The following is a 12,881-nucleotide window of genomic DNA, read 5'->3' as shown; positions in this document are numbered from 1 at the left end:
CACCACAACAAGCTTTCCGTACCCCTTCAACTGGGAACTCAATCCTCTTGAAACTATATTGGTTTTACAGCAAACATTTTCTGTACATTAGCCTGATTAAATCGCGCTTATAGCAGCCCGCCCAACATCTGCCAGCCCTCCGCGAGGAGGGGCCAGTTACAGCCCTGGACAGTGGAGTTTGTGTTACACAGACTATCAGTACATTGTCTCCTACCATTTTTGTTGATGTGAATGAATATCCAGTCTGTATAATGGCAGTCTACTTATAAATATCACAAACAGTTTTTCTTCTAAACATACTGAAGAGAGCAGCCCTAACAAAGCTATCATTGTTAAAAGAATGAAATAAAACAATGAATGCATCTGTAAGTCTTGTTTCTTTATTGTGTATAAATACATCATGATTTTTGTTACCAATCACCACTCAAATTTGCAGGTACAAATGTACAATTTTGTAAAATCATTGTGTTTACCACTGTGGCAGATATTAAGTTAGCCTGATAAAATCCCGCTTATATCAGCCCGCCAAATATCCACCGGCCCCCTAGTTACAGCCCTGGACAGCGGAGTTTGTGTTACACAGACTAATATTAAGTTTTCTCCTGATATTTCGCTCTACTTGCCTTCCAGTATGTTTCAAGACTCCCAACTTTCTTTGCTGTCATGATCAGTGTGTACAATGTATATATTAAGAAGAGAGCTTTGGTGGCAAAACTGTTCTAGCTAGTACACTATAGCTTCATTTTTATACATCATGAAAAAAACTGCATTTTAGCCTTTTGATGACCAATTTCAAATGCTTCATTATGACTGGAGAGGACAATCCCACCAGACAAGTATGCTGCACCAAAGCGCCTCTTAGCTGATAAGATACTCATTGCACCCCCCCTGGACAGTACAGTCAATAAATATGTCAATAAATAGTTATTAAAATTTAGTGACCACACTTTTGTGCAGGCAAAGGTAAAATTTGAATTTGAGACAATGTACACAATTGGTTGAAAAGGCCTTTTTTCATAGTTTACTTGAAACCCTGAGACTTGCTGAAAGACTTCAGTTCAAAAACCCCATCATCGCAGTAGACCAGCATACCCTGTGTGGTTGTCAATAAATATGTTTTGTGGTAGAAATGAATTCCAATCAAGGCTCTAGAAAGTGTCCATCATTTAGCAGAACTTTGACAAAACAAAGTATAAGAACATTCTGTCAGTGAGAATGGGATAAACTAGCCATTTTTTAACCATACTGGCACGGCTTTGTTCTTTTGTTCAATTGGCAAATAGAAATGTTGATGCAATGCATTATTGTCACTTCTTTTGCTCTTTTTTTTTTCTTTGATAAACCTGAGTTTCCTCAGGTTAGCATGATATAATGTAATATATAAATGTAATCTCTCTCTTTCTCTCATACAACACATGATGTTCCATATCACCTCCAAACCCAGCCCTCCAGTAGGTTGGATCGCCCTCCGGCCTTTAAAGCGATTCTACCCACTGTCAGGCCATACCTTGAGTGATAGGGAATACTTCTTGTTTTTCTGTCAAGTACAAGTAATGCCCTAACATCTGCATGCCCTGTGACGGTGATCTAAAATCTTTTTCGAGTCCTACTAGTTATTACAATTAGCTGCCCCTTCTGGAGTTCTAGTACAAAAGTGCAGTCAGACAAGAGTTCAGAAAGGTGACATTCAGACGAGAGGTAGTTGACCTATCCCCATTAAATGATGACTGTCTCTTGCCTCTTTAGGTTTTGCATTGACAGCTGCATGAAGTCCTTAAGGCATCATGCACTGACGTGTTCTTCATATTTCTTGAACTTCAAATCTCATGGCACTATGTCATCCTTGACTTAAGTTCCATCTTAAGAAACATCTTGAGAGACGGATCCTCTATCTGTTCGAGGGCTTCCAAAGCTTTCTCTCCGCCATCCTTGTAGTGTTCTAACAACTCCTCTGCGTGTTCAAGCCAGACACAGTTTGGGCAGCCACTCATACAACAGTTGTCTGGTGGGAGGGGAGGGAGCGCGCCTCTTGGAGTCTCCATGGCTATTCTCTCAGATGCTGGCACCCCCTTGGTTACTTGTGGAGAGCTCACACTTTTAGTGACGTTGTCGTCATGCTGTGTTGCCATAGTGACGACAGATGTGTGTAGAGCGCAGAGACTGGGAAGATTTTGCATCTGTAATTGTAACAAAGTAGAGTGGTAATTCAGTGGTAAATCAGAACTATTTTAACCATTTTAGCTTGCTTCTTTTTCATTCATCAGTATCATTTCCCTAGAAGTTTTGAAATAAAATATTTCGGGATTTCACCCCAGTGGTACAATTAGTAAGTATCATGGCTAAGGCTAGGAGTCTATGACTTAAAAATTCACAGAGTTAAACTATTTGGGAGGCATAACATATTTCTTGTAGTAAAATATTGCAAACAAAGCCCCCCCCCCCATGACTAGCTGAATGCTGGCTATATTTCCATAACCCTACCTACACGCCGTCTATATGACATGTAGAATCACACCATAAACGTACAATCAACATGGTCAGATCACGTAGACGGTTTGAGACCAAGGGCAAGAGTGACGACTGACAGACGCCCCCCTCCCACTACCTCATATCCTTCAAAGTTTCTCACCTTCTGTACGTAGAAACTCCCCTCACACAGGGCCCTGAGACATCTGGAACTCCACATAATTAGATAAAGACACAAATCTTCAAGACTTTCGGCTAGAAATGTCTTAGATTCCTCCAAAAGCCCTTACGAAATTCTCAACAGACATTTCAGCAACCGGAAGGGAAATCCTTGTGACGTCATGGATTAGTTCATTATGTATAGGGGTGTTTTATTGTTGAGTAGAGTAGAGTAGAGTAGAGGTCCTTCGGTTGAGTAGGAGTTCGCACTCCATGGAACCGCTCCTGATCAACTGCTTCTTCCTCTCTGCAATCAGCTGACTGTGATGTTTGGTTTGTGGGGATTATCCAAGGCCCTGTAGTTGTACACTACTGGGTGGTTCTCCATCAGTCTGTCAAGTCTTATCTTAAAACTGTTTACTGACGGTGCTGTTACCACCTCCTCTGTCAACCCATTCCACCAAGGTACCACTCTACTACTGAAGAAAGCCTGTCTTCTGCTGTTGTTTGATGCACATCTTGTTAGGCGTAGACTGTGACCCCTAGTTCTGCTGTCCCTTATTTTTTCTGTTAAGCAAGGCTTTGTGTCATACAGTCCATGCACATATTTGTACGTATTGATGAGGTCTCCCCTCAGCCGTCGATACAGTAGTGTTGGCAATTTCAAGGCTCGGAGCCTTTCTTCATATGATAGGTCCTTCAGACCGGGAACCCTTTTCGTCGCTCTCCTTTGCACATTTTCTAAGAGGTCAGTCAATCTCCACGTACTCGGGGACCATATCGGGCCACCATACTCAATGTGGGGTCTTATTAGTGACTTATATAACAGAGTGAAGATTTCCTTATCCACATGGTGGAATGTTCGCCACATGATACCCGCCATTTGATTGGCCTTTGATGCTATGGATAAGATGTGATTTTCAAACATCAAGTCTTGATCTATAGTAATTCCCAGATCTTTTTCCTCTTTGTTGAAGGTCAGGTTCACCTTCGCCGCAGACTGGTCAATCATGTGATATGTAAACTCTGGGTGCTTAGAGCCCACCCTCAGAACAATACATTTGCTGGGGTGGAACCTTAATTGCCACTTGTTTGCCCATTCTTGCAAGCTGTTAAGGTCTTTCTGTAGGTATTCACAGTCCTTTATGTTACATACACTTCGATAGACTTTCGTGTCGTCTGCAAAAGGTTTTGATTTGCTCTGTACTACTTCTGGCATGTCGTTGATGAAAAGTGTAAATAGAACCGGACCGAGAACGCTACCCTGCGGTACTCCGCTAGTGACATTTGCCCAACTTGAACGTGCTCCGTTCACGCAAACTCGCTGCTTGCGTTCCGTCAGGAAAGACCTCACCCATTGGAGCAAGTTACCACATATCCCGTAGCTTTCGACCTTTCTCAGTAGTCTCTCAATTGGTACCGAGTCAAAAGCTTTTTGGAAATCGAGATATATTACGTCCACTGGCCAGCCTTGCTCAATCCAATTCGTCCAGTCATCAAGACATTCTAGTATTTGTGTCGTCGTGGATCTTCCCGGTAGGAAGCCGTGTTGGTTCTCTGTAAACAGACTGTGAGCTCGCATATGATCTACGATCTCGTCTCTGATGATACTTTCCAGTATCTTTCCTGTTACTGATGTTAAGCTCACTGGTCTATAATTACTCGGTAGTTTTTTACTTCCTTTCTTGAATATTGGCGTGATATGCCCGACTTTCCAGTCATTCGGTAACCTCCCCTCTTCTAGTGACTTATTAAAAATAATGTACAGTGGCTTTGCCAGGATTTCTGCCAGTTCCTTCAGAATTCTCGGATGAATCCCGTCTGGGCCCATGGTTTTATTCTGGTTTACCTCTTTCAGTCTCTTGCCAATGTCCTCCACTGACAGTTCAACCATAGACAGCAGTGCATTCACATTTTGTTTTTTTGCTTGTGGTATGGTGCCAGTTCTTTCCTCAGTGAACGTGCTCACAAAGAATTTATTTAAAGTTTCTGCTTTTTCTCTGTCCGTTTTTGCAATTTCGTTTCCATCATTTAGTTCTGGGATGCTCTCTCTTGTCTTGGATTTACTATTTACATATTTCCAAAACAGTTTTGGGTTGCCCTTAATGTTGTATGCCATTTCTTTCTCGTAGTTTTTTGCTGCTTTTCTGGCTGCCCAGCGAGCTTGGTTCCTTGCCTTTGTATAGCTTTTGTAATCTTTGTCTTTTTTTGATTCTTGATATTTCTTCCAGGCTTTTTGTTTTTTGTTCAGCTTACTTTTGAGGTCCCTGTTTCTCCATGGTAGACCTTCTTTCATTTTTAGAGTCGCTTTTGGTATGCATTTCTCTGTGGCGCCTTTTACCCTGTCGGCAAAAAGTAGCCAACTTTCTTCTACCGATTTGCCTAGTAGGAGTTCCTCCCAGTCCGTATCAAGTTCTTGCGCCATCTGTTGATAGTCCCCCTTATTGTACTTGAAGTACTCTGGTCTAGTCTGAGACCTCTGAGCCTGTTACTCATGAAACAGGTTGAAAATAGATTTCTATACACAAAGGATAATGATTTTGATAATGAATATCAACAACTTTATTGAGCATTGAAGAGGCTAACTCGAAATAATGCAAAGAATTGGTCAACTAAATAAAGAACTGGGAAGAAAAGACAAATCACAAAATTGTAATTATAATTAATATGTAAGATGTGAAAAGTGACAGTCATCCTATTCTAAATCTGTATCAACTTAATCTATTTTGAAGTGTTATCTCTGTGAATATGAAAAATAGCATTTCACTTTATCCCTGAACTTCGTTAAAAAGACCCTCCCTTTCCTGTTTTTATGGTATGTTCCTTTGACCCCTCATAACCCGGAGGTTGTGACATCCCACCATGTGCGTCCAGTAAAAAAGTGTTCCCACAGAAATTTAAAGTGTGGGTCTTCTTAAATATTTAGCTGCCTTTCCCTGTAATCTCCTTGGCTAGAAGAAAAGAAGAGGATGGGAAAACACAAGAAGATCAAGTCGGTCGATCCGTTTTACTTTGGGAACCGAAAACAGCCTCTAAACAGGTAACTGTATCCAAGGAGGTTAAAGAAATTCTTTAACCTCCTTGCTGTATCATCATCAGTTGAAAAATTTGTGCAGTATATATAAATCAGGCCATGTTGATTTGATATATGGATGACATACTCTCGAGTCTCGTAGCTCCAAATTTGATGCGAGTTATTTGTGAATAAGATAAAATTTTGCAGCATGTAGTCCCTAACATAGCAAGTCTACGAAAACCTCGCCTTCCGCACTGGTGTTCCAGTGCTGATTCAAATTGTCTGAACGGGCAAAACTACGAAAACCTCGCCCTCCTTTTTCAGCACTGGTTACCCAGTGCTGAAACTGCCGTCAGCACTGGAACCGAGTGCTGATATACAAAAACCTCGCCTTCCGCACTGGATTTACCAGTGCTCGGGGACACTTCAGCACTGGAAAACCAGTGCTATGAAATCTTCAGCACTGGAAAACGAGTGCTGACGTCTTTTAAGGACTGGAACGATGTGCGAACCAGTGCTGACGTCCTTCCAGCACTGGAATCTCCCAGTGCTGAGAGGGGTACAAGACGTATTATAAAATTCGAAGGAAAAATAAGTTATTCCATGCAAAGAAAATTGTAGTTGTGCTATCCATTCGTTATGTAATTGGGTGTGCCTAAATACCACAAACGACCACAAACAACTCGGAAATACCACAAACGACCACAAACGACTCTAATATGCAGTGTATATGGGTCAAAGACCTTGTGTGGCGCTCTGGAGACATTGTTTACACATTTATGAATTTAAAAAACGCAGCAAGTCCTGCATATTCACCAGTTATTTCGAGTTAGTCCGCCGGTTTCAAGATCGAAGCGATTCTTTGCCGCCATGTTGGATCGCCCGTGCTAGGAGTCTGCATGGGGAATTCGAAGTCCTCGGTACCTTCCACGGTTCCATAGACGACAGGACGATAAAACTATGGACGCTGTTGGTTCATAGATTATAGTATGACACAACTCTATCATTGTCGACTTATAAAACTTGTATACGAAGTGTTTTTCAGCCTCAAATGCAGGCACGCATTCATTGACACTGCGCTCAGCCATCGTGACCGATCTTGAAACCGGCGGACTAACTCGAAATAACTGGTGAATACGCAGGACTTGCTGCGTTTTTTTAAATTTATAAATGTGTAAACAGTGTCTCCTGAGCGCCACACAAGGTCTTTGACCCATATACACTGCATTTTAGAGTCGTTTGTGGTCGTTTGTGGTATTTCCGAGTCGTTTGTGGTATTTAGGCAGACCGTATGTAATTGAATATATGTAATTGAATGTACGTATCGTAATTCCAAATTACTGTATATCTTAGAGTCTCCCGATCTCTCAGCACTCGGTTTCCAGTGCTGAATGTTCGTCAGCACTCGTTTTCCAGTGCTGAATGTTCGTCAGCACTGGAAATCCAGTGCTGAATGTTCGTCAGCACTCGGTTTCCAGTGCTGAAGCCGGCGTTTCAAGTGCTGAGAGCGCGTCAGCACTGGTTTTCCAGTGCTGACAAACATTCAGCACTGGAAATCCAGTGCTGACGCCATCTTCAGCACTGGGTTCCAGTGCTGAAAAAGGAGGGCGAGGTTTTCGTAGTTTTGCCCTAACATAGGTCAGCAAGTTTTCTTGTTGTTTCTGTAGCACTGGGTATATAACGTTATAACGTTAGTTCACCTTTATCCGTGGCTTATTATAGGTTACCCCACGGATAAAGGTAAACCAGCGTTACAGTTCCACTTTGATAGTCTGCTAGTAGTAATAATAGCATCCATTGCAGTGTCTCTGGTCCTTTTTTCTTGTTTTCCCCCCTCATATTACACTTGAGATGTTGTTTTCACACATGATATATGCATGTGTGGCGACAGGAATTCTAGGTAACATGTCAAAGGTAAAGGCCCAGAAACAAAAACAGTCCTTGTCTCGACCATTGTTTCAATTTCCATTACAATGTCCAGACAGGGATTGTTTACTTTTTCAGGACCTTTAACTTTGATGCTGCCACACATGCGTTCTGATCTCAGTGAAAGGGCTTATATCGTAGAAAGGATCCACACTATGAACCAGGAGCTGAAGAAACTTTACAATTCGTACTTTTACATCTGCTTGGAGATTTACACCATCGGTCTAACAGCCTCTTGTATGTCCTACAGAAATAAGAAAGTAGTAAACCAGGCCCCGAGGAACACGGATGATCAGGAGGTACCGCGGAAGCTGAGAGAACTGATGCAGTGGAAACAGCAGGGAGGGAAGGTGGGCAAGGCAAAAAAGAGAACAGGACAGCAAGAAATGACAGAACAACAGAAGGGGAAACCAAAGAACACAGAGGCATCAAAAGGTATAGTAATTCTTGATTTGGTATCAGTAATCCTAGTGACTTAAATTGTAGAGTGTATACTTCCGTGTAGAAGAACAACATAACTAACCAATTGTATTCATATTTGGTATCTGAGTAGGTCTTCATGACACCTGGAAACGATTAGATTTTGGGCCCTCTAGTGGCATGTTACTGTACTTCAGTGGAACTTCCGGTTTTGACATCTCGAGTTCTTGACATACTGTGGTCATGGTTTTTTGGTGGTAGATAGCTCTTTGAACAGAGAATAAGTGTTGCAGGATTGGGCCCCCTAGCAGCTTTTTTTAGAACTGCAGGCGCCGGTTTAGTTTCAGGGTTTGAAAGGGAATAAGTCAAGAAGGTAGAATATAGGATATATGAGAATTCTTGTACACAACAAAATTAAACTTACTTGCTTACGTTTCGATGTCTGTCAGACATCTTCCTCAGAGCTTGACTGGAGTTCTGCTTCTCGCCACTATATGTAGCCGATGTAGATGACAGATCATCAGGATTTTTTGGTATGTGAATAGCTCAAGTTATGCTTCATATACTAATAATTAATTTTACCATCTGTTTTCCACACAGCGGGTTTTCCCGTACAGCGCGTAGGTCCTGACCAACCGGAGGACGGCAGACCAGTGGAGGAGGTACCGGACTTCACGCGGAAGCCGTGGGAATCGGAGAAGCGGTTTGTGGAGCGGATGCACATGGCCACGCAGGTGGCGTACGAGAAAGCCAAGTGGATGCCCGACATCAACCCACTGGAGGAGGAGGAGAAGAAGAAGAAACAGAAGGCAAAAACTAAACAGTAAGAATAAGTATAGTATGTGGGGAAGGACAACCTGAAGCCAACCGTAATGCACTAGTCTAAGAGCAGACTGCACTACCTTGCTGAAGTGTGATTGGTTAAGCCACCTAGGGCACCTTGCATCTGGTCAGTGCACTATGCACCCAGCCTATAGGACCAGCCAAGGACATGCTGTACTGTGCTCATTCGAGCCCATAACACTGAGGAAGCGAAACATGTTTGTTGTGTGTCGGTTCGAATAAAGTTCCTAAACGGGGAACATGCGGCTCCAGCGTCTTTTCTGAAGATGTGGCGTAAGTGTGAACGGTTGGCTTGAAGTTGTCCTTCCCCACATACTAAACTAAACAGCAAGTATATAAGGCAGTTCACAGTTTGAGCTGCTCATGCACAGTGTAATGCATGTTGGGTAATATGTCAAAGTTTAAGGCCCCTGAGACATAAACAAAATACATCCATGGTTGTAGAACTAAATTTATCAAAGACAATTTTTGGGGCACGTTTCTACGTAATATAATGAAGCAACTCTATTCCATTCCATAACAATATTCAAGGAGCAAATATTTGATGCCGCAGTGGTGTGAGGATGCTGTGAAGTCTAATTTTTGTGGGTTACAATATTTAGGAATTCCTAGCAAGGCATGTTTCTGTGTCATTTTTAACCAAAGTATGAAATAATGATGTAAATGTGGGAATATACTATATGTAGTGCAGTAGACAACAATTTTATGCAGATTGCCTCATCCAGAATATTTCCACTTTTAATGCTCTAATATTGCTCAGATTACCTTTATTAAGATTCTGTTTTTAATCCCACAGTCATGTGAATAAGAAGAGGGAGAAGTTGAAAGCTAAGAGAAAAGAAAGAGCAGCAGAAGAGGAGGAACAGAGGAGGCTGACTGACCATGTACAGTTTGGGGAGGTTGTGTCACAACCACCAGAACTCACAGCAAAACCCAGGAAGGCCACTACAAATAACAAGGTATGTACTCATTTTGGTGCGGAACAAAATGCATTTTATTTAGTTGACATTAATTTCTAAGTAAGGAGACAAACGAGTGTTGTTTTCACAGTGGTTTAATGTTCTGACAGCCAGACAGAAACCACCTAAAGCTATGAGTGACTCTGCAAGGTTGCTAAAGTTGGCTAGATCTTAGAACAGTCACCACCAACACATCATATAATACTGTACAATAATAGAGTTGATTCCAAGTCACTACAAGGCTTTTCAGATGATGTTAACTTGGAATTATAGAAAATCTAAAGTTTTAGGTTCAAATTCCCAGGCCGGGTACTGTTGGTAGCCAACAATTTTAGGCCCTTTTGAAAGGCACTAAACACCTATTTCTTTACTGGGCTCAGGTAAAAATACATGTAAGTAGCTAGCTTTGGTTAAGGATGTCCTCTTGGATGGAACATATTTAAGGCTGAGGTCCCGTGTTTGAGGAGAGCCACACCTTGAGCTCACTTAAGAACCTGCCACTCTTATAGTCTTAGTAAAAAGGTTAGGGTCCGTGCTTGTGTCACTGAATCAGATTAAATAGTCTGATCTTATACAGCTTTTTGTACAAAATAATTTTTTTATGCCTAAAGATGGTTAAATACCAATTATGCAAACCAAATCAACATGTCTATGTGGCCTAACAGTTAGGGCATTGGACTCAGAACCAACAGGTCCCAGAAGCAGTTACTCAAGCAGTCACTGACGAAAGATGGTGGATACCATCTGAAACGTCTGACCATTTTGTTTTTATAAACAAAATAACCAACAATGTCTCTTTGTTTTCAGCCTGGCAAAAAGACGCTCCTTCTTAACAGCCTCTTGAGTTCCAAAAGTAAGACAACAACATCAACATCTAAACAGAGCAAGAAGAGAAAAGAGAGATCAGCAGCAGAACAGAGGATGTTGGAGGCTGAAAGAGAAAGAGTGGTCCAGGCGTACAGGACTGCCAAGAAGGCTAAACTTAGTGGCTTGGCACCACCTCCAGTAAAAAAGATAATAATTGGAGACATATGAGTCAATGTAAATACCATAACTATATATATACAGAATAGTTTCAGCTAAACTTTTAAAAACTTACATTTGATTGTTTCTTTGTTGCTGCTTTTAATGTATAGATTCAATAAAATATACCATTGGAAAGCCTGTTTATTATCCTTTACAATTATATAGAATTTGTTATGATAATACATAAAGAAATAAAATATGAGCTGACGGTAGAGTCCATTCCAAGACACCATGAGGGTTTTTAGGCGATATTTATAATTAGTCTGAATTATTTTGAATAAAAGAATATCTGAGCCACAATAATTAAATTATTTTCAAAACATTGACTAAGAAAATACTCATTTATTTGAATTTCTTTGAATATTTTAGAAACATTTTGAAAGTAACTGTACAAAAATATCTTTATTTAGAATAATTGTGAAACCTCTCTGTGATTATTTCACATTTACAAATATTTACAAAAAATGGTAAACCTGGCCAAATGGTAAAATTAGTTTATTGTCTCCATAAAAGTAAGCCCTATTGTTGCATCTGTATATTTTTAGATTTCACTGCTGGGCACTGGTGGATCCTTTGTGGTGGGCCATTGTTGCATGGCACCCAACCATACTTTGCAAGGATGTGTGAATTGCTATCTTCCCAGCCCACCGAACCATTTACAAAAAAATGGTAGAAAATGGTAAATAATGGTAGAATGCTGTTATCATTATTTAGAAACCATTAGAAGTATCCAATTCCACACCATGAATATTTCCAAAGTTTTACAGGACCAGGGAAATATTTATAAAGTTGAAACAGTGTTAGAAATATTTCTGAAGTATCAAATGTCCTAGACATATAATTACAAAACTTTAAAATCAATTCTAAACAATGGCAACAAACACCCGCATGGTGTCTTGGAATGGACACAAAACAATAGTGCCAAAAAGTGCCAATTCATTTGTCTTACAATGTATGGACAGGAAAATTTTGGTATTTTTATGTGACCTTCTCAAATAAGTAGCCCTGCTGCTCAACAAATAGAATATAAAATTGATGTCAAAGGCTATTTCTTAGTTTCTGCATAAAGATTGCGCCCGACATGTACATGTAGACGCAAGTTTCAAATATGGCAATTGCAAACTGCACTTTTGCCTATTTCTGCTAGGGGCGCTTTTGCACTGCTAGCACCAGACTGCACCAGTAATCTCTGTATATAAATGCCCTTGCTTTCGCCTTCGCTAAGAAGATTATCTTAGATGCAGTTTCTTAGTATCAGTGTCTGTTTGTTTGTGTGAGTTTGTTTGTGTATGTGTGTGCGCTTGTGTGAGTGTGTGTGTATGCGTCTGTGTGAGTGTGTGTGTGTATCTTTGTGAGTGCACAAGCTACCTTCGTAGGTCAGAAAATGACCGCAACGAAACGAAAATGATGACTATGCACAAAATAAACTTAAACTCAAACTTCACAGCTGCATGAAATCCTTAACATAGCCCTTCATGGGTATTCATCCGCCACTCATGTGTACAAAATCTTACCTACAACCGTAAAACGTACATGTCATCTGCCTGCCAATCGCAATATGTGTGTGTTAATAAACGTTTGGATGTAGTGCAATAAAACATCAGAGTTTGGTCCATTATCACCAGTTTTACGACAAGAGGGCCAGGGCATCTGGATTATGTCAGTCACAGACGTCAGGAAATTTCGGCACAGCTTAGGCTGAGATAAAATAATGCTATGTTTTCGGTTCCTGAAAAATTGGCTTGTTGGTGTTTTTATTTAGATTTAGACTGGAGTGATCAACAAAATGTTGCTCAAGAATAACTGAATGTTGATTTTTTTCAACTTGCATTTTAACGTCATATCTCAATCACACAAATGTCATTAGAATTGTACGGCAATTTTCTTTTTGCAACAAAATTGTTGAAAATATGTTGGTAAACGATTTTCCAACATTATCATCACTCAGATATTAGATTTTGAAAAATTAAAACGCTAGCCAATGGTCGACACAAAAAAGTCTAGGTTTGGTATTGTACAAGCAAACGCCTCATTTTTTCCTGGGTCTTAGGCCATGCCAATTTAAT

The 12,881-nt window shown here is 40.6% G+C and overlaps 2 protein-coding genes across 2 annotated transcripts; one reads left to right on the top strand and one right to left on the bottom strand.

The window, feature by feature from the left end:
* Nucleotides 1-358: 358 nt before the first annotated feature.
* Nucleotides 359-2,777, bottom strand: LOC118428701. The gene is made up of 2 exons (XM_035838841.1): nucleotides 2,630-2,777; nucleotides 359-2,177 (listed from the first exon to the last, which is right to left on the bottom strand). Exons 1-2 carry the CDS (start codon nucleotides 2,684-2,686, stop codon nucleotides 1,833-1,835), a joined length of 402 nt encoding a protein of 133 aa, XP_035694734.1. The 5' UTR covers nucleotides 2,687-2,777; the 3' UTR covers nucleotides 359-1,832.
* A 2,701-nt stretch (nucleotides 2,778-5,478) lies between these two features.
* On the top strand, nucleotides 5,479-10,999 carry LOC118428696 (coiled-coil domain-containing protein 137-like). The gene is made up of 5 exons (XM_035838834.1): nucleotides 5,479-5,665; nucleotides 7,818-8,002; nucleotides 8,588-8,810; nucleotides 9,627-9,789; nucleotides 10,597-10,999. Exons 1-5 carry the CDS (start codon nucleotides 5,595-5,597, stop codon nucleotides 10,822-10,824), a joined length of 870 nt encoding a protein of 289 aa, XP_035694727.1. The 5' UTR covers nucleotides 5,479-5,594; the 3' UTR covers nucleotides 10,825-10,999.
* Nucleotides 11,000-12,881: the final 1,882 nt, after the last annotated feature.

This window comes from Branchiostoma floridae, chromosome 13 (assembly GCF_000003815.2).
Source record: "Branchiostoma floridae strain S238N-H82 chromosome 13, Bfl_VNyyK, whole genome shotgun sequence".
NCBI lineage: Eukaryota > Metazoa > Chordata > Leptocardii > Amphioxiformes > Branchiostomatidae > Branchiostoma > Branchiostoma floridae.
This window is presented reverse-complemented; position numbering and strand designations above follow the sequence as displayed.

Bases quoted from the DNA above. Each gene is read 5' to 3' on its own strand.
- LOC118428696 (XM_035838834.1), top strand. From the start codon at position 5,595: ATGGGAAAACACAAGAAGATCAAGTCGGTCGATCCGTTTTACTTTGGG. The intron at 8,003-8,587 runs GTATAGTAATTC...TTTTCCACACAG, and splicing joins GAACACAGAGGCATCAAAAG to CGGGTTTTCCCGTACAGCGC. The intron at 9,790-10,596 runs GTATGTACTCAT...CTTTGTTTTCAG, and splicing joins AGGCCACTACAAATAACAAG to CCTGGCAAAAAGACGCTCCT.
- LOC118428701 (XM_035838841.1), bottom strand. From the start codon at position 2,686: ATGTGGAGTTCCAGATGTCTCAGGGCCCTGTGTGAGGGGAGTTTCTAC. The intron at 2,178-2,629 runs GTGAGAAACTTT...TTACAATTACAG, and splicing joins GGAGTTTCTACGTACAGAAG to ATGCAAAATCTTCCCAGTCT.